General features: G+C 42.3%; 1 protein-coding gene across 1 annotated transcript in view; it reads left to right on the plus strand.

Moving 5' to 3' along the window:
• EIF3M (eukaryotic translation initiation factor 3 subunit M) overlaps nt 1-25704 on the plus strand; it is a 71085-nt gene extending 45381 nt beyond the window's left edge. The window contains exons 7-11 of the mRNA XM_069740591.1: nt 4450-4549; nt 6521-6602; nt 23983-24126; nt 25026-25086; nt 25480-25704. Coding sequence (XP_069596692.1) covers nt 4450-4549; nt 6521-6602; nt 23983-24126; nt 25026-25086; nt 25480-25600 — 508 coding nt within the window. The 3' untranslated portion in view covers nt 25601-25704. The remainder of the gene's footprint in view (nt 1-4449; nt 4550-6520; nt 6603-23982; nt 24127-25025; nt 25087-25479) is intronic.
• Nucleotides 25705-25948: the final 244 nt, after the last annotated feature.

The following is a 25948-nucleotide window of genomic DNA, read 5'->3' on the forward strand; positions in this document are numbered from 1 at the left end:
GGCTAAAAACGGATGAAACGTGTGGCCATCAGGCACCATCCGGCGCTAATACAACTATATGGGGAAAAAAAACGGATCTGTTTTTTTTTTTAAATTGCCGGATTGTGCCTGAAACAAAAAACCTGATGTGTGAAAGCAGCCTAATGCCGCAGTACTATGCCATTGTTAGCTCGATTATTGGCTGCAACAGTGACATGCACTGTAGACATGGAGTCACCACTATAGGCAGTCAACAAAGACTGAATTATTAGCAGAGAAGCGGTGCTGGACCCATGGAGGGTGATTACTTAACCATTTATTTTACACCTGTGCATACCTATGGGCTAAAAAAGATTAAAATGGACAACCCCTATGAGAAAACCTTTGAATTACTTCTTTTAAAATTGGAGGAGTACAGAGGTACAATGTAACTGCATGTTCTTCTAGCTGTTCTGTGGGATTGCTAGTGATGGCCAATCCTGAATAGTAACGTCCGGCGTCCATACTGAACAACTGCTGTTCTCGTTCGGCCCCCTGGACATCGGTGTTTGTCGCGCTGTCATGTGCATGACACTGTGGCAAGCACTGCTTCTATTCAGCAGTAAAATCACTACCAGCGGTTAGACACCTGCGGTTCCCAGAGCCCGCAGCTGTGAAAGTTTACCTCCAGTCACTGGCGTCGGCTGATGGGACTACTCCCATCGGCCTTCGCCTGTTGCTGCTAATAACAGCCAAAGCAGGTGGTGGCTGATGGGAGTATTCATATGAAAGACTACATGGCAGCAGGTATACTAGTTTCCTAGTGATAATCTCACCCTGATAAAACACTAATTTTATCAAAGCTAGAGCAAGCAGCTCAGTTATTGACATGTTGCAGGAATCGGAGTCTCATCCTCAAATATTATACTAATCTCAGATTAGGTGGCAAAAATCTGGTGACAGAATCCCTTTTAACCATATTAAAATTATGTACGCCATGAGTAAGGACTTGTACAGTCTGAAACTTGTCAGCTCGACCACCGGACCCACTGCTCCATGTGGATTTTATTGTAGTTTGAATATAGTTAATGTTTTCATTAACGGCTCCCTGATGCTGTACTATCTGTTTCCGATGAGTTCTTCAGCCCCTTTACGAGTAATCACGGACATAGCACTGTGTTTAGCTCATGAAATGCTATCGGTCTCACTGCCGATTAGCGGTCACTGACAGCTGAGCTGCATGGGAAAAGGTGCGGGGACCCATTTCCTGCCTGATCACAGCAGGAGCTCAGCTAATAGCTAAGCTCCTGCAGTAACAGCCAGGGATGGTGAAACACACAGCCCCTGGCTGATTAACCCTCCAGAGACCACAATCGGTATTGATCACAATATTTGGAAGGTTGTGAGAGGGAGTCGGCTCCCTTTCTCGCCCCCATCAGTGACACCATGTCAAAATCACGGAGAGCCTATGGTTGTCTTGGCATCTGGAGGTCAAACAATGACCTCCTGGTGTGCCAAGTGCGGTGGCCTGTTAGACTCCTCCATAGACGGGGACTAACAAGCGATCTACTGGTGTATTGTAACAGGTCTTGTGCACTGCAGTGCTGGTGCATTGCAATTCATGAGACCAGTGATCAGAACAATAAAAGTTAAAGTCCCATAGAGGGACTAAGTTTAACAAAAAAAAAAAAAGGTTACGATTGAACATATTTAATAAAAAAACTAAAAAATATTACACCAATAGCTAAACATATTTATCTAAAAACAAAAAGGTACACTTATTTGGTATTGTCACATCCAGAACAACTTGATCTATAAAACTGTCACACTAGTGACCACCATAAAAGCAAAAAAGTGGCAAAAAAACTAGTTTTTGCAACAAAAAGTGTCTTTAGTGTGTGACAGCTGTCAGACATAAAACAGCTATATAAATCTGGTATCGCTGTAATCGTACCGACCCAAAGACTAAAGTCACCTAATCCTTATACCGCAGGAGGAACGGTGTAAAAAATAAAACCAATTCTTCACCTGCTGTTGATTTGTTCAAAGATCGCAGTAAGGCTGGGTGCACATTTATCCTGCGCTTACACCGGGGTTTCCGTGTAAATCTCTGCCATGGGTGATTCAGACGGAACCCCAGGCGGAAGATTCCCTATAATGAGGCATGTGGAGGCACTGTGGACGCCATCTGATCTATGATCCGGTGGTGTCTTTCTTTTTAGGCGTGCATAAACGTGCCGTCTACCTCAGAGGTTTCATCCGAATCCCATATTTTGTAGGCTTGGATGGAAACACCGATGTAAGTGCTCAGCATAGAATGCCAAATAAATGTGAACTGATCCAAAATGTTCTGTACCCCAAAATGCCACCAATAAAAGCTTCTACTCAACCCACAGAAAAGCAAGTTCTTTCTTGGGTTCCTCATCTGTTATCAGAAATATATTGGGTGTCCGCATTACTGGTAGTATAAAGGGTCTGGAAAAGTGACGTGGCTCCCACCAAAAGAAATCGGCGCTCTCAAATTAAAATACCTGTCCCGTGCCCCAGTATTCCTAAAATCGTTAGCAGTCCACATGTTTGGCATTACTGTAGTGAGGAAAACACTCTTACGGTAATTTATGGGGTCCATGTCTTCAGAAGCACGAGCGGGGCACAAAGTACAATGGAATATTTGCATTTTCACTTGTCAGCAGCCACTGCTGCTTGTTTCTGGAAAACAGCTATGGATTCAAAGTCATTACTACACTTGTAGATGAATTCCTAGAGGGGAGTCATTTCCAAATTGGAGTTAATTAAGGGAGATTCTGCTCTTTTGGCAGGTAGGGGCTCTGTATATGGAGTCCACAAACTATTCTATGAAAATTTGTTCTCCAAGAGTCAAATAGCGCTCATTCCCTCCCGAGTCTCCCCGTGTGGCCAAATAGTACTGTACAGCTATATATGGGGTATTGCCACTTTCAGCAAATTGTATAGCAAATTGTCATTTTTACCTATTTCTCCTTGTGCAAAAATGTAAACTCTGAGGCTAAAACAACTTTACAGTGGTTAAACTTTTTTTTTTTTTTTACTTTTTTCTTCACCACTTAGGCTGCTTTCACACATAATTTTTTTGCCGTCCGGCAAATTTTGAGACAAAAGGATCCATCGCAAATTGTGAAAAACTGATGCGACGGATACGTTTTTTTTCCGCCGGATCCGACTAGCTTATCCGGTCCGGAGCCGAATAGGAGAGAGACACCCCAGAATGGAAAATGCATGCTTAGTTTAAAAAAAAACGGAATCCGTCGCCGGGTTCCATTATAGCAAACATTACTATGTCCGTTTTTTGTGTCCAGTGAAAAAACGGACAGCGACGGACCCCGCGAAAAGCTGATTAAACGTGAGGCAATCCGTCGCTAGTACAAGTCTATGAGAAAAAAACGGATCCGGCGGCAATTTTTGCCGGATTCTTTTTTTCAAAATTCGCCGGATTGAGCCTGATTACAAAAACCTGATGTGTGAAAGCAGCCTTAATGGTACAAAATTTTGTGAATACGTCAGTATGGTCGCTGCACCCCTGGATTTCATTAAAAGGAATAGTTTATAAAATTGGGTCACTTATTGGGGTCCTGACATCTGAGGCTTTGCCAATGTGACTTGGCACCCACAAATCTTCTTTGATTTGGAGCTCTTTCTATTCTGGGATTTGCACTGTGCCTGAAAAGTAGTTTTTGATAACATGTGGGGCAATGCTATACTCGGGAGACTTTGCATAACCTTTTGTAGTCCATTTTTCTCCTAATAGCCCTTTTGAAAATTAAAAACTTGGGGCTAAAACAACATTTTAGTGGTAAAAATGTAACTCTTCATTTTCACAGCCCAATTTTGCATAATTCTGTGAAATACCTGTGGATTTAAAATGTTGACTAAACCCTTAGAGGAATTCTTTAAGTGGTTTAGTTTCCAAAATGGGTTCACTTGTGGGAGTTTCTGCTGTTCTGGAACCTTGGCAGCTCTCCAAATGAGACATGGCGTTCACTAACTATTCCTTAGAATTTTGTACTATAAAAATCAAATGGTGCTCCTTCCCTTTGCGATGTGCCCAAACAAGAGTTTCTGAGCACATATTGGATATCCTTGTACCCAGGAGAAATTTCACAACAGATTGTAGTCCATTTTCTCCTGTTACCTTTGTGAAAATTAAAAATTTGAGGGGAATTAATTTTTGATTTTCAGTCCAATGTTTTAAAATTCCGCGAAGCACATGTGGATTCAAGATGTACACCACCCCTCTAGATAAGTTCCTTAAGGGATGTAGGTTTTCAAAATGGGGTCACTTGTGAGGGGTTTCCACTGTTTAGGCACATCAGGCGCTCTGCAAAAGCGACATGGCATCTTAAATGTGGTTTTAAGCAGTTTGAGGGGTGCAATTATTAGAATGGTGTCACTTTTGGGTATTTTCTGTCTATAATTTGCTTCTCTTACACAGTCTTTATTTTTATTTGATTTTAGATGCATCGTGAGAGCATTGAAGGATCCCAAGACATTCTTGCTTGACCACCTTCTAGCTTTGAAACCAGTGAAATTTTTGGAAGGCGAGCTCATTCATGATGTATGTAGTTTCTTCTACTCCTAATATGAATACTGGAGAAATACATTGTTCCATGTGTTAAATGGATTCTCTAGGACTCCGATAGTCAATATCAGATTAGTGGGGCAGCAACATCACTTCTGATCAGATTTTCAGGTCATGCTAAGGGTTCCTGGGTAGTGATAAGTGAACTTCTGGATGTTCGGCGGAACAGAATAATAAAAAAAAAAAGTTTGGTTCGGGTACCAGAACAGAACCCAGACCCCATTCACTTGAATGGGGGGCCCGAATATCCAGTGTTTGCCACACTATCATGTGCATGACAGTGCGGCAAACACTGCCGCTGATCAGCAGTCAAATCGTTACCGCTAGTCAGAGAGCTGCGGTTCCCCATCTGTCAAATGACGGCGTGAGCCCACAGCTGTTATTGGACGTAAAAAGTTTACTTCCGGTCACTGGCATTGGCTGATGGAACTACTACTCCCATCAGCCTACGCCTGCTGCTAATAAATGTAAAAAATAAAAACACCTTTAGATAACCAGCCTTGCTAAATCTGTCACCTGAGAGTTGCAGCCTGCAGCTGTCAGTTTTGCCTGACTGGTTATCAAAAATACAGGGGAACCCATCCTGTTTCTTTAATTATTTAGAGTCCATGCGGCGACTGATAAATACTCCGCTGATGAATACAGCCGCTGCCTGCCCTCGCTGTTACTGGCAGCTGCAGGCGTAGGCTGATGGAAGTCAGTCCCATCAGCCAATGCCAGTGACCCGAAGGTAAGCGTTTAACTCCAGGCACCGCTGCAGGCTTACGTGGTCATCTGACAGTGGGAACCGCATCCCTTTGACCAGTGGTATTAATCTTACAGCGGAATCATAGCCATCGGTGTTTCTTGCGCTGTCATGCAGATGACGGCGTGAGAAACACCCAATGGTCGAGATGCCGGCACCCGAACAGTAATGCAGTCTTCTCGGTGAAGTCCATGTTTGGGTTCACCCAGCTCGAGTGCTGGGTATCGGATCCACACTGAACTGATATTGATAACTTACTCATAAAGTTCGGACAGCCTTTTTGATTGAGTGATTGTTGATCTTGTATAATCCTTATTTTACATGTACTTGTCTACTTTAAAGGTTAAGCTATTTCTGTAATAGAAACCTAGCATAATCCTTATCTGAAAAGTGCGGGCACAAGTTTAAGGTACCGTCACACTAAGCGACGCTGCAGCGATACCGACAACGATCCGGATCGCTGCAGCGTCGCTGTTTGGTCGCTGGAGAGCTGTCACACAGACAGCTCTCCAGCGACCAACGATCCCGAGGTCCCCGGTAACCAGGGTAAACATCGGGTAACTAAGCGCAGGGCCGCACTTAGTAACCCGATGTTTACCCTGGTTACCATCGTTAAAGTAAAAAAAACAAATGCTACATACTTACCTACCGCTGTCTGTCCCCGGCACTGTGCTTCTCTGCTCTGGCTGTGAGCGCCGGGCAGCCGGAAAGCAGAGCGGTGACGTCACCGCTCTGCTTTCCGGCCGCTGTGCTCACAGCCAGAGCAGAGAAGCACAGCGCCGGGGACAGACAGTGGTAGGTAAGTATGTAGCGTTTGTTTTTTTTTACTTTAACGATGGGAACCAGGGTAAACATCGGGTTACTAAGCGCGGCCCTGCGCTTAGTTACCCGATGTTTACCCTGGTTACCAGAGAAGACATCGCTGAATCGGTGTCACACACACCGATTCAGCGATGTCTGCGGGGAGTCCAGCGACAAAATAAAGTTCTGGACTTTCTTCCCCGACCAACGACATCACAGCAGGGGCCTGATCGCTGCTGCCTGTCACACTGGACGATATCACTAGCGAGGACGCTGCAACGTCACGGATTGCTAGCGATATCGTCTAGTGTGACAGTACCTTTAGAGTGTGGAAGCTACGTATGATAGACATCTTTAACACTTCCTAAAATGACTAAGACCAACATTCTGTTTGGTTTTAGCTCCTGACAATATTCGTGAGTGCTAAACTTTCTTCATATGTCAAGTTTTATCAGAATAACAAAGATTTCATAGACTCACTCGGTAAGTGAATTCATGATCTGTTTAGTGCCTTTGTTTATAATGATTTAATTTTTTATGTTGAAACAATATATAAGAATGTGTTCCCTTCGCTGTTTTTTAGCTGTTTTTCTTAAGACTGGTTTCTCATTAAAGGGAATCTTTCAGCATGTAATTGGGAGTAACATGGTGATATGTATTTTAGTTTACTGGGTGCAGCAGTTGTGATAAAATCCCTCTTCTCTCCACTCCAGATCTAGCAGAGCTCAATGCTGAGCTGTGTGTAATCCTGCCCACACCACTGATTGGCAGCTTTCTGTGCACACTGTATATTGACAGATATCTGTTAATCAGTGATGGGGTTACACAGAGCAGGAGGACTTCATGGCATGAGACATCTAGTCCTTCAGTGATGATCATCTGCTGATAAAGTAATGATTTTAGTAAAACACACATCCCAGTAAAGGTACCATCACACTAAGCGACGCTGCAGCGATACCGATAACGATGTCGATCGCTGCAGCGTCGCTGTTTGGTTGCTGGAGAGCTGTCACACAGACAGCTCTCCAGCGACCAACGATCCCGAAGTCCCTGGGTAACCAGGGTAAACATCGGGTACCTAAGCGCAGGGCCGCGCTTAGTAACCCGATGTTTACCCTGGTTACCGTTGTAAATGTAAAAAAACAAACACTACATACTTACATTTCCGGTGTCTGGTCATGTCCCTCGCCTTCAGCTTCCAGCACTGACTGATGAGCGCCGGCCGTAAAGTACAGCGGTGACGTCACCGCTATGCTCTGCTTTACGGCTGGCCGTCGCTCACCAGTCAGTGCGGGAAGCTGAAGGCGAGGGACCTGACCAGACACCGGAATGTAAGTATGTAGTGTTTGTTTAACATTTACAACGGTAACCAGGGTAAACATCGGGTTACTAAGCGCGGCCCTGCGCTTAGTAACCCGATGTTTACCCTGGTTACCAGTGAAGACATCGCTGAATCGGCGTCACACACGCCGATTCAGCGATGTCAGCGGGAGATCCAGCGACAAAATAAAGTGCTGGACTTTCCCCAGCGACCAACGATCTCCCAGCAGGGGCCTGATCGTTGGTCGCTGTCACACATAACGATTTCGTTAACGATATCGTTGCTACGTCACAAAAAGCAACGATATCGTTACCGATATCGTTATGTGTGACGGTACCTTAAGGGACACACCACTGGAATCGATGATGAATGAAGGAAAGAATGTGCAGACAGATGGAGCGCTGGGCATATAGATAAGGACAGAAAGTTAAAAATATGTACAGATCTTTATTAAAATGCTGAACACAACGCGTTTTGGCGGCTGAATGCAACCTTCATCAGGTGATGGAAGACCATTACAAGCAGATAGCTTATATAACAAATGAACAGGAAGAGATCTGAAAACCATTAACCCCTCCTTAGCCTAACCATCAAAAGCATGATTAAAAAGTGGAATGATAATCTCATTAAAGGAAAAACAATAATGCAAATAATAAAAATAAAAAGATACACAAAAAAACCCAAACAAGACAGAATAAGGGATAAATAAAAACAATAGGAGAACGTGTATATTACATCACCTTCTCCAATGATAAATTGAGTGGGGACAATGTACCAAGTTTGAAGATCCAGTAATTCTCCTTATTAATGAGGCTCCTGTGTCTATTTGCTAATGGTCAGCCTCATCTCCCTAGGGTTTTTTGAGCGTTTCAATAGAAAATGTTGAGAAACACCTGAAGAAGGTAACCTGTCCTAATGTTGTCTGTTAGGTAAGTCTGGCCTGCATGGTCTGTATCGTGCAGTCTACATATTGCAGGTCGCAGGTACATTCCATCAAGTACACAACATAAGACGAATGACAAGAAGCATTACATTTAATTTGAAAAGTTTCTCCCGTAGTGCGAGAGAAAAAAGTTCTGGCCCCATTAATAATAAGGGCAGCATAGACATTACACCGAAAACAACCTAGCTTGCATTCAAGATTACCCCTTTTTCCTCAGAGACATGCAATATCCTACTAGGAGCTACTAAATTTCGGAGATTTCGGCTCCGCTTATAAATAATTCTTGGTTTAGTGGGTAAGCTTTTTGACAAAATTGGGTCATTCCTCAGATGAACCAATATTTATTCATCAACTTTTGGAGCGTCTGCTGCGACTGACTAAAAGTTCTTACAAGACTCATATTTTTTGCAACATCATCCCGTTCTTTTGAATAAGATGTGGAATGAATCTTTTCGATACAATCTGCTTGGGTCAATGCCCTAGTTCTATTAAAGGCATCATTGAGCAACCTTCTGGGATATCCTTTAGCCGCAAATCTTCTTTTAAGAACTTTTGATTCAAGGAGAAAATCATGATCGTTACTACAATTCTTGCGTATCCTGCAATATTGCCAGTATAAAATGTTTTTAATCCAACTAGGGAGATGTCCCCTGTTGAACCCAAGGTAGCTGTTCACATCGACCTGTTTGAAATGCGTAGCTGTGGACAAACTCCCAGAGGCATCCAGCCGGATGGACAAGTCCAAGGATTGAATATCTCCGTCAGCGATGTTAGAAATAAATGACAGCCCCCAAGAATTAGAATTCAAATGAGCCACAAACTCAATAAATAGCCTCCTCTCTCCTGCCTCTCCATATAAAAACAGATAATCGATAAGGCTGCGATATAAAACGATATGGGTTAGAGCCAGGGTGGACTGCACTATGTGGACGGACTCGAAAAGCTCCACACTCCGTTGTGAGTTGCGGATGGAGCAGCACAGGCATTACCATTTGGAGATCCGCATTACCTGTGGTTATGTGGTCTAGTCACATGTCAGCTTAGATTCCACGCCTCACAGCTTGACGGCCGGCTCTCCACTCACCGCAGGCTTCTCCCGTGGTTGTGCAGTGGTGCATAACCCGGACTGGTGAGTGGATCTCCGATTTATTGTACGTTCCTCTTGACCATCCATGTAATCCTAAGAGCGCCCTCTTGCTCTGTTTTTTTTTATTACACCACTGGAATCGGCAACCACTATATTATACTGCTCTCTTTGGCAAAAAAGTGACCGATCCCCTCTAACTGGATCCACTCAGGTTAAGAACTCTGCAGAGACGTATCTTACCCGTTTTTGTCTGTGTAGTATGTAGGTATGTAGAAAGAGAGACATGATGTATGTGTGTGTATAGATAGATTGATAGATCGAAAGATAGATATAATTTGTATGTGTAAGATGCATTTAACACCCCTTGATTTTCCCGTGAAAGTGACCCTGTCAGCAGGATTGTGCACAGTAACCTACACACAGTCAGGTCGGTGCTGTTATACTGATTACACTGATACCTGGTGATGAAATCCGTCTTCTGGTTAATCTTTATTCTCAGTGTTGAGTGAATGATATGCTCGTGCTCCGGGGCGGCCTGGGAGGGTCTTCATGTGGTGCTCTGATTCATGTTCATCTGTATGGCTTCTGACGGGTCATTGATCCCTCACTGACCTGACCCTTAGCTTACATGATGAATATTGTATATACATACTGAAAAACAACCCTTCTGCAGGCAGGCACTAGCCGTGGCACCTGCACTGCAGCATAATCGCATGTATACTGTGTGTTTATAATTAATGTGGTTGAGGCTTTCCTGATATTAAAATAAATAAATCCATTTAAAAATGGCGCCCGTTGCGCCTGCACAGTAGCAGCTATCGGTGTATATAGAAGATCTTGGAGATCACCTCCATATACACTGATAGCTGCTACTGCGCAGGCGCCATTTTCAAATGGATTTTTTTTTTTTTAAATATCAGGAAAGCCTCAACCATGTTAATTATAAACACAGTAAATGTACGGTTGTTCTGTAGCGCAGGTGCCACGGCCGGCGCCTGCCTGCAGAAGGGTTTTTTTTTCTCTTCAGAATGTAAATTTAACATGTATGCTAGGGGACAGGTCAGTGAGGGAGCAGTGACCGGTCAGCAGTATGAATACCTACTCAGAGCACCACATGAAGACCCCGCACAGGCCACCCCGGACCACGGGCATATCATTCACTCAACACTGAGAATAAAGATTAAACCACAACCACAAGATGGATTCCATTAACCAAGGTATCATATTCATCAGTATAACGGCGCTGATCTGGCGGTGTCTGTAGGTTACTGTGCACAATATTGCTGACAGGTTCACCTTTAATATTCCTCTAAAAAGCATCTTCTCTTGAACAATTTCGTCTCACTGTTAAGTATTGCCCAGTTGGGATACTTTTCTTTAGGGGAGTCAGAAACTGTCCCAATGGAGAAAGCTATTAGTTGAGGTCTCCTTTCTGTAAGTTTTTGTTTGGATGTTGCCGGTTTCATCAATCCAGATAGAGCTAAATAAATTTGTGAAATCTGGCTTTTATCTCGTGTAAACTTAAGACCCAATTCATTGTTGTTTAGAATATGGACATAATCGGAAAAAACTGATTTTAGGCCCTTCCTAAAACAATAAAAGCTCATCTTTATATTCCCAAAGTAAAATGTGAATCATGTAAAAAGATAGATGCTCCCACCAACCCAGGAATAAATTGGAATATGAGGAAGCACAAACCATCCCCATAGCAGTACGGTACCCCTGAGTTGGTGGAACGTGGAACATTAAACAAAAATAAATTGTTCTCCAAAACCTCCCAAAAGTGTGAGTACAAAACAATTATGTTCACAAAGATGTGAGCCACGTGATTTTAGTAAAATTTCAACCGCATGTATTCCAAAATCATGTTTAATGCAGCAGTATAGCATTTCTGCATCCATGCTTGCTAAGAATGTGTTTCAGAAACTGAAAGATTCTGCAATTTACATACAACATCCTTCTGATCTTTCAAAAAATGATGGCAGTGTACGAACAAAAAGCAAAATAATTTTGTTCCACGTGAACCCTACCTTTCTCCGTTAGAAAGTCCATTACAAAGTCATTCCCTGAAATGATTGTCCTCCCTGGATTGTTGGTTTTACTCTTATGCACCTTGGGTAGTGCATAAAAGATAAGAATGGTAGGATGTTTATTGAAGATACATTTGTATTCTTCATTGCTAATAATCCATGCTCAGTATGTTTTCAGTTTATTGAAATATTGTATGTTGGACCTGTCTTATGTTTGTATCAGAGAGGATACTGTCCACCATATGGATGTAAAACACTATCTGTGATAATGTTACCCTCTTAATTGTCAATTGATTTCTGTGCTTCGGGGTAACATTGTTGTCATTGCTTTTAAAGGGAACCTGTCACCCCCCAAAATGGGAGGTGAGCTAAACCCACGGGCATCAGAGCTTATCTACAGCATTCTGTAATGCTGTAGATAAGCCCTAGATGTAACCTGAAAGATGAGAAAAAGAGGTTACATTATACTCACCCAGGGGCGGTCCCGCTGCGGTGGGCGTCGTGGTCCGGTCCGGGGCCTCCCATCTTCATAGGATGACGTCCTCTTCTTGACTTCACGCTTCGGCGCAGGCGTACTTTGTCTGCCCTGTTGAGGGCAGAGCAAAGTACTGCAGTGCGCAGGCGCCGAGAAAGGTCAGAGAGGCCCAGCACCTACGCACTGCAGTACTTTGCTCTGCCCTCAACAGGGCAGACAAAGTACGCCTGCGCCGGAGCCACGACAGGAAGCAAAGGAGATGACATCATCATAAGAAGATGGGAGGCCCCGGACCGCGACGCCCATCGCACCGGACCGGGTGAGCATAATCTAACTTCTTTTTGTCATCTTTCAGGATACATCGGGGGCTTATCTACAGCATTCTGGAATGCTGTAGATAAGCCCCTGATGCTGTTGGGCTTAGCTCAACTTCCATTTTGGGGGTGACAGGTTCCCTTTAAGGAAATAGTGAATTTCTCCATCTCTCTTGTGACTAAATCCACAAAATTAGCAGTAGACGGATACATGGAGAAAGGGGGCTGTTAAAGATTTTGATTTAACCCCAAAACCTTTTTCGGTTTTGCATTTTTGTTTTTCGCTCCCCTTCTTCCCGGAGCCATAAATTTTTTTTTATTTTTCCGTGATTATGCCCATTTGAGGGCTTATTTTTTGCGGGACGAGTTGTACTTTTGACTGTCACCATTGGTTTTGCCATATCATGTACTAGAAAACGGGGAAAAAAATTCCAAGTGCAGTGAAATTGCAAAAAAAAGTGCAATCTCACACTTATTTTTTGTTTGCCTTTTTTACTAGGTTCACTAAATGCTAAAACTTGCCTACCATTGTGATTCTCCAGGTCATTACGAGTTCATAGACACCAAACATATTTAGGTTCTCTTTTATCTAAATGGTTAAAAAAATTCCATACTTTGCTACAAAAAAAAAAAAAAAAATTGCGCAACTTTCCGTTACCCATAGCGTCTCCAATTTCCATGATCTGGGGTCGGGTGAGGGCTTATTTTTTTGCATGCCGAGCTGACTTTTTTAATGATACCATTCGGTGCAGATTCGTTCTTTTGATTGCCTGTTATTGCATTTTAATGCAATGTTGTAGCGACAAAAAAAAAAAACGTAATTCTGGGGATTTTTTTTTTCGCTACGCCGTTTAGTGATCAGGTTTTTTTTTTTTATTGATCGGGCGATTCTGAACGCGGCGATACCAAATATGTGTAGGTTTGTTTTTGATAGACCTAGACCACAGGGTGACTCTCACAGCAATCCGGCATCAACAACCATAGAGGCCTCAAGGAGACCTCTGGTTGTCATGCTGACACACCGATGACCCGATCACGTGACGGGGAGGGGCGGGTCACCAATGCGCACATTTCCGGCTGGATGGCCAGAAGCACTTGTTAATTGCCTCTGTCAGTTTGACAGTGGCATTTAACTAGTAAATAGGTGCTAGTGGATCGCGATTCCACCTGCGCTATTGCGGGCACAAGTCAGCTGTTTAACATAGCTGACATGTCCTGGCTTTGATGCGGTGTTAATCGATGTAAATGATCCAGAACAATCAAAGTACCAACCTCATTTTCCACAAGTAATTCCTTCAAGGTGTCAATAGACTCTTGTTCACTCCTCAAAAGTAAATTAAGGTCTTTGTTTTGATGTTTGTGTAACTTATGTAATGTAAGTTAACATCTTTTACCAAATTAAAGGTGTCCCATCTATGGTGCCTAGTAAAGGATAATCCTTAATATAAAAGATTGGCAAATTAAAGATTTGAATATAATTTTCTAATTGGGCTTGTATGATTGTTGGTATGTCCATTTCTTGGTTGGATAACTGTATTTGACATGCCACTAAAGAAGATGTGGGGGTCAGGCATGATTTTACAGGCATTAGTGTGTTCATCACTGTTTGGGTTGTCATGCTTCCAAGTTGGTATTTCCGCTCCTGTATTTTGAGGTTATATTCACAGAATTTAGAGTTGGAGCATTGTGAACCTGCATATTCAGAGGTTGCAGAAAAGAGGAATCCAAAGATGACCTGGTAGAGGGAACCAAAATTGTGACACTGTACACTTGTTGGGGTTTGAAAGTTAATAAAAAGTATCTGCTGCGCTAAATTCTCACAACAAATTGCACTTTAGAAGTATAAAGATAGAAACCAACACACATGTATATGGAGATCACCAATATTCATGATACTGGATAAGATAAATATGTACAGAAATAGGAGGGACAGTATGTTTGTTATTCCTTATCCAGAAAACGCTAACATTTGTGAAATAAAAGTTAATTGGACAGTTAGATCATTGAAAGTGCCTTAGCATAAATATAGTCTGTTTTATCGTTCTCAGCTGTGGTTTACAATGTCACTATATTCTCTGCCAAGGATAAGGTAGAAATATTAACTAGACGCTGTTAATATAAATGAGGAGTTTCCTCTTCATTTCTTCATTGGTGATGCAGCGTTTTAGTAGCAGTATAATAACCAACACAGATGTACCTTAGAGAGGGACTGGTATGAAAATCATATATTAACGAATGCCATGGAAAGAATGATTGTGTCAGTGGATCCGGAAAAAGATGCAGCCGTAGGCTGGTGGTGAAACAGCGAGACCCGGAAGGACGAGAGTGTGTAGAGCCAGGGGTTCTCAGGATGCTAGCGTCCCTGGATACCAGAATCCAAGATCATTTGTTTTGGTTGTTATACAATATAGGGACATTGTAAACCGCAGCTGAGAACTTTAAAACAGACTATTTCTTCTAAGGCACTTTTCATTATATAACTGTCATATTAAAGCGAACCTGTCAGCAGTTTTGACCGATATAAGATGTGACCACCGTCTTTCAGGGCTGATATACAGCTTTGTATAATGCTGTAGATAAGCCCCCGATCTGTCCTGCAAGTACAGAAAAATAAGTTATATTATACTCACCCGGGGCCGGTCCAGTGCGGTCCAGTCCGATGGTTGTCGCAGGTCCTGGTCCCGCACCTCCCATCTTCTTGCGACGCCGCCCTCCTGCTTCTTCATGGTCCCCAGCATCGGCACTCCTGCACAGGCGTACTTATCTGCCCTGTTGAGGGCAGAGTAAAGTACTGCAGTGTGCATGCGTCTGGAAAGGTCAGAGAAGCCCGACACCTGCGCACTGCAGTACTTTACTCTGCCCTCAACAGGGCAGATAAGTAGGCCTGCGTAGGAGCTCAAAGCCGGGGAGCCTGTGAACCAAGCGGGAGGGCGTTGTCGCAAGAAAATGGGAGGTGCTGGACCTGAAACACACATGAGACCCTTTAACTTTTATTTCATCAATGTTATCTTTTTCTGGATAAGGAATAACAATAACACTCCCTCCTATGTCTGTACATACACTGTGTGCAGAATTATTAGGCAAGTTGTATTTTGATCACATGATACTTTTTATACATGTTGCCCTACTCCAAGCTGTTCAGGCTTGAGAGCCAACTACCAATTAAGTAAATCAGGTGATGTGCTTCTCTGTAAAGAGGAGGGGTGTTGTCTAATGACATCAAAACCCTAAATAAGGTGTGCTTAATTAGACAACTTCCTTTCCTTTGGCAAAATGGGTCAGAAGAGAGATTTGACGGGCTCTGAAAAGTCCAAAATTGTGAGATGTCTTGCAGAGGGATGCAGCGGTCTTGAAATTGCCAAACTTTTGTAGCGTGATCACCGAACAATCAAGTGTTTCTTTGCAAATAGCCAACAGGGTCGTAAGAAGTGTGTTGGGCAAAAAAGGCGCAAAATAACTGCCCATGAATTGAGGAAAATCAAGCGTGAAGCTGCCAAGATGCCATTTGCCACCAGTATTGCCATATTTCAGAGCTGCAACGTTATTGGAGTAACAAAAAGCACAAGGTGTGCGATACTCAGGGACATGGCCAAGGTAAGGAAGGCTGAAAAACTACCACCTTTTAACAAGAAACATAAGATAAAACGTCAAGACTGGGCCAAGAAATATCTGACTGACTTTTCAAAGGTTTTATGGACTGATGACTCTTGATGGGCCAGATGGATGGGCCAGAGGCTGGATCAGTAAAGGGCAGAGATCTCCATTCCAACTCAAGATGCCAGCAAGGTGGAGGTGGGGTACTGGTATGGGCTGGTATCATCAAAGATGAACTTGTAGGACCTTTTTGGGTTGAGGATGGGGTGAAGTTCAACTCCCAGACCTACTGCCAGTTTCTGGAAGACAACTTCTTCAAGCAGTGGTACAGGAAGAAGTCGGTATCGTTCAAGAAAAACATAATTTTCATGCAGGACAATGCTCGATCACCTGCCTCCAACTACTCCACAGTGTGGCTGGCCAGTAAAGGTCTCAAAGAAGAAAAAATAATGACATGGCCCCCTTGTTCACCTGATCTGAACCCCATAGAGAACCTGTGGTCCCTCATAAAATGTGAGATCTTCAGGGAGGGAAAACAGTACACCTCTCGGAGCAGTGTCTGGGAGGCTGTGGTGGCTGCTGCACACAATGTTGATTGTAAACAGATCAAGCCACTGACAGAATCTATGGATGGAAGGCTGCTGAGTGTCATCATAAAGAAAGGTGGCTATATTGGTCACTAATTTTTGGGAGGTTTGTTTTTAAATTTTGTGCAGTTATATTGGTTTACCTGGTGAAAAAAACCAAATGAGATGGGAATATATTTGGTTTTTATTAAGTTGCCCAATAATTCTGCACAGTAAGGCCATGTGCACACGTTCAGGTTTTTTCATGTTTTTTCGCGCTAAAGACGCTATAAAAACTCATTAAAAATGCATACATTATGCATTCTATCATTTAGAATGCATTCTGCATGTTTTGTGCACATGGATGCGTTTTTTTCCGCGAAAAAAACGCATCGCGGTAAAAAAAATGAGCTTGTTCATTATTTTTGCGGACTTTCTGCGTTTTTCTCGCAATTCTATGCATTTGGGAAAAAACGCACCAAAAACGCATCAAAATTGCGGTAAAAACGCATGCGGATTTCTTTCAGAAATGTCCGGTTTTTGTCAGGAAAATTTCTGCAAGAAATCCTGACGTGCACATACCCTAATAGTTACCTGCACAAACAGATATCCTCCTAAGATTGCCAAATCTGAAAAACCCCACTCCAACTTCCAAAAATATTAAGCTTTGACATTTATGAATCTTTTGGGTTGATTGAGAACATAGTTGTTGATCAATAATAAAAATAATCCTCTAAAATACAACTTGCCTAATAATTCTGCACACAGTGTATACATTTATCTTATCCAGTATCATGCATATTGGTGATCTCCATATATCATGTGTTGGTTTCTATCTATATTCTTATAAAGTGCAATTTCTTGTGAGCGATTAGCGTAGCAGATACTTTTTATTAACTTTCAAGCTCTCTTTCACAGATTTTTTTTTTCACACAGGTCTGTACATCTGCTTTGCTACTTTTCTCTCATACTCATCTTTCTTCTTGGGGCGCTAGTGTAATTTTTTTTTTTTACTTGTTGGGGTTGTTTGACTATGATTTTCACTGCCGCTAACCATCGTCGATGTTTGTTTCTGAGATGGAGGGATGTATTCTTTTCTTTTAAGAATTGCACCTCTATTGTTGCGAAAATTGCTTATATTGATTTTTTTTTTTATTGTTTTACTTGGAAATATTTTGAGTGAGTGCTAGAGAATATTTCCTCTGGCTCTGACAGATCACTCTGAGAACCCTATTGGATTTTTTTTTTCTACTTCTTGTCTCGTATATACCGTATTTTGTGGTTTATAAGATGCATCAGATTAGAAGACGCACCTCGGATTTTGAGGAGAAAAATAGGGAAAAAAAACCTTTTTTTAATAAAATAGTGGTGCTTCTTATGATCCAGGCATCTTATTGCTCACCGGGGGTGGTTGCTGCAGTGAAGCGGGGTCCCAGGGTCGCTGCTAAAGGACAAAAGCGTGGCGCTGCGGGTGTTCAGTAGTGCGGGGGCTCTGTCGCCATTTTGTGAAAGCCCAGAGCCTCGCACTGTTTGCTATGTGGTAGACTCAAGGAAAATGACTGCCAGGGTGGCGCATGTGCAAATGGAGATCTTGGCACTGAGATCTCATCTCCCAAGATCTTGGTGCCGAGATCTCCATCTGTGCCACATCTGCGGCCATTTTCCTGAAGAAATCACAGAGACAGGTGCGGATGGCGATCTCTGCTTTGCTCCATCTGCACCGAGTAAGAAGCCGGACCCCGGAAGAAGGATGGCAGCTGCCATATGCCGCCACAGGGCTACACTCGCTGCTGTACATCATTACTACAGAATGCTGTAGATAAGCCCCTAATGGCCGCAGCTTATATGCGAAATATGAGATGACAGATTCCCTTTAAAAATTTTGAAAAAGTTTGGGTGCCATCTATTGACAGCACTAATAGGAAGTCTTCCTCATAGTATATAAACAGAAGACAGGTTAGGGACGCCTTTATATACAACTTGGATGTATTTTAATCAAATAAATAAAGGTCAAGTCTTATGGCTTGTTAGAGAAGGATCCAATATGGGGTTCTCCCCTTTTGGTTTAATTGTAATTGACCGTGTCATTAAGATGCTAAAAGGGCAGCAATCAGTGGACACATTATATAGCTGGCATCTGCCCTGTGTGGAGCAGGCTCTGATTCTGAGCTGGCTCCAAAGACCCTGAGGAGCTCCATGATGGCTGTATCCATTAGAGGGGTTAACAAAAGGTCATTTTCTGATGATACTTTCCCTTTGTTTTCTCCAGCTTATCTTTTAGTTGAACTTAAGGGTATGTTCACACTGGGCGTTTTTTGCTTTTTTTTTTTTTTTTTTCTGCAGCAAAACCCGATTTCTTGGCAAGAAAGAAGCTGCGGAAAAAAAATGCAGGTTTAAGTGCATTTTTGGTGCGGTTTTAGGCCTAACTTGTCTTTGTCTGTGCTAACGTCCATGACTTTTCTGCAGCAAAAAGGTTGCAAATAATGATACCTGTGTTTTTGCTGCATTTTTATTCAAGATCCATTCAAGCCAATGGGTGAAAAGCGCTGCAAAAATGCTGAAAGAAGTGACATGCTCTATGCCCAAAAATCGCAGCGAAGCACAAAATACTGATGACAAAAAAACAATGCGTGTGCATGAGATTTCTGAAATCTCATAGGCTTTGCTGATATTGTAAAAAAACAGCTGAAAATTAGCATAAAAGCAGCAAAAAAAAAAAAAAACACCCAGTGAAAACATACCCAAAGGGTTTAAGTGCATTTAATTGGCCATTCCTAATACTCATATGACTTTTGACTATCCCTAATCGTGTAACTAAATTCAAGTGTCCCTCCATATACTGCGGGTATTTGACACCAGTCCTGTTTTACGTAATCAAGGTGCACACTATGGAGCCAACTCTTCAGTGCCTTGATGACCTGCATGTAGGGTGTCGTGTCTGCAGCAATGGATAAAAACCGCTTGCAATTACTGCTGGTTCAGAATGATGGCGAGAAGAGGCAGATGTCTCCTGATTTCTGCTCTTCATGCAACTTGTGATTTTTTAAAAAAAGTGTCAATAGACTTGTAAGGAAAACAGAAAACTGGGGTCCTGCAAAGTTGGCAGTCCTGTCTTTTGCTGTTAATTTGTTTCCTAGCGTGCATCTCTTTGATGGAATGTTAATGTCAGCAGCTCTTTTATTTACAGACCAAGGAAAAAGGGAGTAGTCATTAACACTCTGCCGCTCCCCCATTCATGTGTAATTGACTGTTTCAAAAGAGCACAGGTCCATCAGCTATTGTGCGCATTACAATTACATTTCCCATATTGAATCCCCCCCTTTCCTCGTCCATTCTGACACTCTACTACCTTTTTGTGGAAAGGGGTCAGAGCCAATGCCAGGCACAGTAAATGATGCATTTCAGATATAAATACTCTACCGTTCTGACAGCTACATCTGACATGAGATGAGAAACAATACACTTGGAAAGCCTAAAGTCTCGCACATGTGTTTCATAAGACATACGGATCCCAAAAGTGAAGTTTGGTTTTATATAGCGACAGAGGAAACCTATAACTGTTTGGGTCCTTCCGCTCATATAAAGTGGTATAGGGTGCTACCACTTTTGTTTGGCTGATGGTAAGCTATGGGACTGTTACACTGCCATCTTATGTAATAGTATATAACCATATGAAGTAGATGAGAAACTGTGCCTCCAACATTTTGTTTTGGACCAGTCAGTAGAAATGAATATTCAACTGTATTCATAACATGATTAATAAAAGAACAGGGAGCTGCCTGCAACGGATCTTGATTATTTGTTCGTGTCTTCAGCGCAGCAGAACAGTCCTTAGTCAACTATTAAAGAAGCCATCCTCCTCCTCCCATCATCCTTTTTATTCTATTGAATATATTGCAGTTGTCCTCCTACATAGCACTGTGTACTTACAATTGCTCATTTTGCCTTTCTACTCCGCTAATTCTTCCCTTTTCCAATAGGTCTTTGAATTCACATGATTAAAAACTGACAAGCTGAATCCTTCTAAGCTCTATGTAGAAACAGGAGGTCAATTTTCCCTGCAGGAGTCATGAGTCACTGCAAAAGTCCTTGGCAAGGAGAGGAGGGAGCAGCTGGATAAAGAGTTGAAGATGGGAATTATAAATGCAGGGACACTAGACTGCCTGTTTCTACAAAAAGCAGAGAAAAATTATCTGGATAGAAAGGTAAAAAAAACTCAATGTACTGAAAAACAAGAAAAACAAATTCCAACTGCAGTGAAATTGGGCAAAAAAAACACAATTCCGCAATTTCTTTTTGGGTTTTGTTTTTGCAGCATTCATTGTGCTGTAAAAATTGGCCTGCAATCATGATTGTACAGTTCCGTTCCATCACAGCAATTGACAACAAATTCTTGAATTTTCTCTTTTTATTTTTTTTATTTCCTTTACGAACTTGAGCTTGCAATGGTCTAAACACATATATATTGCAGTCTACAGTAAAGACATTCTCCTATGAATCCCCCCCACAGGGTGGGACTTTGCAGGAGAATCAAGATGGCTGCGGCAGGAGGTCTTTATCTGTCCCCCACGATCATGTCTTAAGAGAGACAGTAGTAGCCAGTCACCGCGTACATCCACGATCATGCCGTTTAAATGCTGCTGGCACCGATGGACGGCGGCATTTAAGTGGTGAAACTCCACCAATTGGCGCTGTACTTACAGGTAGATGCCAGCTATGTGACAAGCAATATATGGAACTGCTACATCACTAATACAATCAGTGAATCAGGGAACAGCTTTAATATACTTACCGTATATACTAGAGTATAAGCCGAGATTTTCAGCCCACTTTTTTGGGCTGAAAGGCCCCCTCTCTGCTTATACTCGAGTTATACTCGAGTCATACCCAGGGGTCGGCAGGTGAGGGGGAGCGGGGGTTGTCTAATTATACTCACCTACTCCTGGCGCGGTCCCTGTATGTCCCTGGCTTCCCGGCGCCGGCAGCTTCCTCCTGTACTGAGCGGTCACATGGTACCGCTCATTACAGTAATGAATATGCGGCTCCACCTTCCATAGAGGTGGAGCCGCATATTCATTACTGTAATGAGCGGTAACGGTGACCGCTCACTACAGAAAGAAGCTGCGGCGCCGGGGAAGCAGGGACTGCACAGCGCCAGGAGCAGGTAAGTATAACGGGGAGGTGAGCGCAGCGCTGCCCGATACTCACCTGCTCCTCGTTTCGGCGCCGCTCCATCTTCATCAGTGGCGCTCAGGTCAGAGGGTGCGGTGATGTGATTAGTGCGCACCCTCAGCCTGTACGTCAGTGCTGAAGATGGAGTGACGCCGGAACGATCAGCACGTGAATATTGAAAGCGCAGGGGTCTGAGCAACGGAGAGGTGAGTATGTGATTTTTTTTTTTTTTTTTTATCACTGCAAATGCAAGTGTCTGTATGGAGCATCTATGGGGTCATAGCGTTTGTGCAGCACTATATGGGGCCATAACGTTTGTGCAGCACTATATGGGGCCATAACGTTTGTGCAGCACTATATGGGGCCATAACGTTTGTGCAGCACTATATGGGGCCATAACGTTTGTGCAGCACTATATGGGGCCATAACGTTTGTGCAGCACTATATGGGGCCATAACGTTTGTGCAGCACTATATGGGGCCATAATGTTTGTGCAGCACTATATGGGGCAAGTGTCTGTATGGGGCCATAATTATCGTTTGTGGAGCATTACGGTATATGGGGCAAGTGTCTGTATGGAGCATCTTATGGGGCCATAATCAATATTTGTGCAGTACTATATGGGGCAAATATCTTTATGGAGCATCTTATGGGGCCATAATCAGCATTTGTGCAGCATTATATTGGGCAAATGTATCTATGGAGCATCTTATGGGGCCATTATTAACCTTTATGCAGGATTATATGGGGCATATTTTAATATGGAGCATCTTATGGGGCAATAATAAACTTTATGGAGCATTATATGGGGCTCCTGATTCAATATGGATATTCAAAAACACTTAACCTACCGATGTCTCAATTAATTTTACTTTTATTGGTATCTATTTTTACTTTTGACATGTACCGGTAGCTGCTGCATATCTCACCCTAGGCTTATACTCGAGTCATTAACTTTTCCCAGTTTTTTGTGGCAAAACTGGGGCGGTCAGCTTATACTCGGGTCGGCTTATACTCGACTATATACGGTATTTTATTCCTTGGCAATAAAAAAAATAAATTCACAAACGAAGAATCCTAAGAAATGTGTTGCAGACCATGAAAATGTGTGTGTGAACTATGTGGAAGCAGCCGTACCCACCATGGAAAGCCGTGCTTTAAGAACTTATGACCATGCTGTGTGTTTCACAAATTCCCATGATAGCGGTTGAAGTTAATTGTTCGGGGAAGTTTATTTTAGATGAGATCTAATTTGATTTGTGTTATTTCTTTGGCAGGAATGTGCTGATTCCTTGATTACTAATTAGAATGAAGCATTACAATTTGTCATCCGAATCGCCCTCTCTTGTACACCTAATATTTCTCTGTGCGCATCGACCCTGTTTGTTTTCAAAGTTAATCAACCTACATTTGTTAATTATGTTAATTTGTACTAATTGATTTTTATACTTTTAAGATCCTTGACGAAAGGCCTTTTGGTTGCTTTAATTTGTTTTGGTTTCATAGGTGGTCTGCTCTTGTGCTGTAATTACTGCTAATTATTCACTTAATTAGTAACTTATCATGTAATGCTGTAATCCCTGCATTTTAGGTGTCCAGTACAGTAAAAATCTCTTTTCACAGACAATTTGTTTGGGAACTTAGGATTTTAAATGGATAAAACAAATTAGGGGTCTAAAACATGAATTTTGAATTAATCTTAAGTAGCTTGTTCCCATTCAATTACGTTTTTATCCTGGCTGCAATATTTTAAGATAAAAAATGGTTTAAGTCCCCGCCATTGCTCATGGTGTATGGCATGGACTGCGACCTGACGTCACTGGCGCAAAAGTCAATCATTGAGCTCTGCGGCGCTGGAAGGAGCATTTCATGTGTGTGGTCAGTGATGACAGCCAATGTCAGACACGAGGAGCAGTAGTGGAGGCTTATCAGTGCACCCAGGGAAGGCGGTTAAGGCACGTTTTTTGTTTGAGTTCTTGGTTTTGTGGGTTTTTATTATTTATTATATTTTTTAAACAAACTGCAGGCAGGGTAGAAAATGAATTAAAAGGTAACACCCCTTTATGTGTTTTGTAGTTTGCTGTATCTTGGAGATTGTCTTCCTGTTTATAAACGCGCGTACACATTTCGCATTGCCCCGCAGTACTAGACCTGTGGACAAGAGAGGTTCTGTTTCTTGACAAGTCTAGACCTTTTTCTAATGAAATGAAATACAAGATTACAGTGGCTCTCACATGAAGATGGGAATCTCCACATATTAATAGTTTATATCATTGGTCCAAAAATCGAGCAGCATTTAGGTGACTAATACTGTTTTTAGGCTTATTTTAGTTTGTATAGTCACTCATTTACCCTTTTCAGGTCTCTCACATGAGCAAAACATGGAAAAAATGCGGCTTCTAACATTTATGGGAATGGCTGTGGAAAACAAGGAGATTTTATTTGACACCATGCAGCAGGAGCTGCAACTTGGGGCAGAAGATGTGGAAGCGTTTGTAATTGATGGTAAGTCGCCCTCTGTGGTTTTCACCAGAGTTATGTAATACTTTTTGTATGTGAAATCATGGACAGAGCAATTTAAATTTTAACGTCTCTTAACAAAAATAAAACGTGCTAATTGTCTCAGACAGTGGACTCCAATTTGGAGGTTGGAGATCGATGGGCGAAGTGGACATGATTACATGGGGTCCCTGTAGATTTAAGGCTATAAACGTGATGGATCTGGGCAGCACGGTGGCTCAGCGGTTAGCACCAAGGACAACATCTGCAAGGAGTTTGTATGTTCTCCCCGTGTTTGCGTGGGTTTCCTCCGGGTTCTCCGGATTCCTCCCACACTCCAAGAACATACTGATCGGGAATTTAGATTGTGAGCCCCAGTGGGGACAGAGATCACAGTAATTTGACAACCACTAACAATGAACGGATAAAAAGTTTTGGTGTTATCTTTCATATTCTCTGAAAAGAGGCCAAGAAAGCAAAAATTCTGCCAGGTTATGTATAGTATGTATATAATCTATATAACATATAGTTGTGTATCTCTCCACAGTTACACCCTCATGCCGCAGCTCTTGCAGGTCTGGATAGAAGGCGTTCTTCCCAACTATAGCGAACTATTTCAGAGCTAGAGGAGTGTTACTCTGCAGTACAGCATTTGTTCTCTCTGTATATGAGACATGCAGAGATATAGTTCATACTTTCAGAAATATTTTACAGAGCCATAATCTCCATATAAATGAACCCCCCTTTGTTGCCAGCACATTTTAGGGATATCTGCCATGCATGTCAGTGACTACTAGCAAGCCCCTTTTTACATTTTATGATGGTCCAGGAACTTTAAGTACAATGTCATATATGGCTCAGTGTTTTTTACAATATTTTAATTTTGCTCATATTTGTAATTACAGCTGTGAAAACTAAGATGGTGTACTGCAAGATTGACCAGACACAGAAGAAAGTTGTTGTGAGGTAAGGCAATCCATTTCCCTACCGCAATGTGCAATCTCTAGGTTTTTTTTTTTAATTATTTCTCATAATATATCTGTTTAATATTTTAGCCCGTTCCCGTCATGTGCTTGTAGTTAAATGCTGCCTATTTATTATAATTTTATTAAAGCACAGAGCTGAATGTGATTAGCTTATTTAATGAAAGTGTCCTATTTTCCAGCACATTTCACTTAATGACCGTGAAAGTGGCCTGAATGCTAATTAGCTGCGCATCTTTCTATAGTTTGGCTTGTGAAATGGGAATTGTGCTTTGGAACCGGCGGCGCAGAATGAAATTATTAAACTACAGTTAGAATAATTGCAGACCCGTCTTGGCGGTATTGCATTATTTACATTTTGATTTAATTTTTATAGTCACAGCACACACAGAACGTTTGGGAAGCAGCAGTGGCAACAGTTATACGATATTCTCAACTCCTGGAAAATTAACTTAAACAAAGTGAAGAACAGTCTCCATAGCATTTCTGACGCCTGAACACCAAAATAAACATCCCAACAACTCTGGACTTGGACGATTTCTTCCGGGCTTCCCCCAAAGGGGTTGTACATGTGTTTTAAATAAAAATATTTGATCATAAAGTAGAGTCTTGTAACCTTTTTACTACCTGGAATAATTCTATGTTTGTGAAATAACTCCTAAAGGGAACCTGTCACCCCCCCTACCCAGGAGTTTTTAACTAAAAGAGCCACCTTGTGCAGCACTAATGCTGCATTCTATGAAGGTCGCTCTTTTTTGGGGGGGCCCCTTCCAACGCTGCAATATCAATTTTTATAATTTGCCCACCAGACCTTTAGTCTGTCCGGGGGGCACATCTTTTCCCCC

The sequence above is a fragment of the Ranitomeya imitator genome, chromosome 9 (assembly GCF_032444005.1).
Source record: "Ranitomeya imitator isolate aRanImi1 chromosome 9, aRanImi1.pri, whole genome shotgun sequence".
Taxonomy (NCBI): Eukaryota; Metazoa; Chordata; class Amphibia; order Anura; family Dendrobatidae; genus Ranitomeya; species Ranitomeya imitator.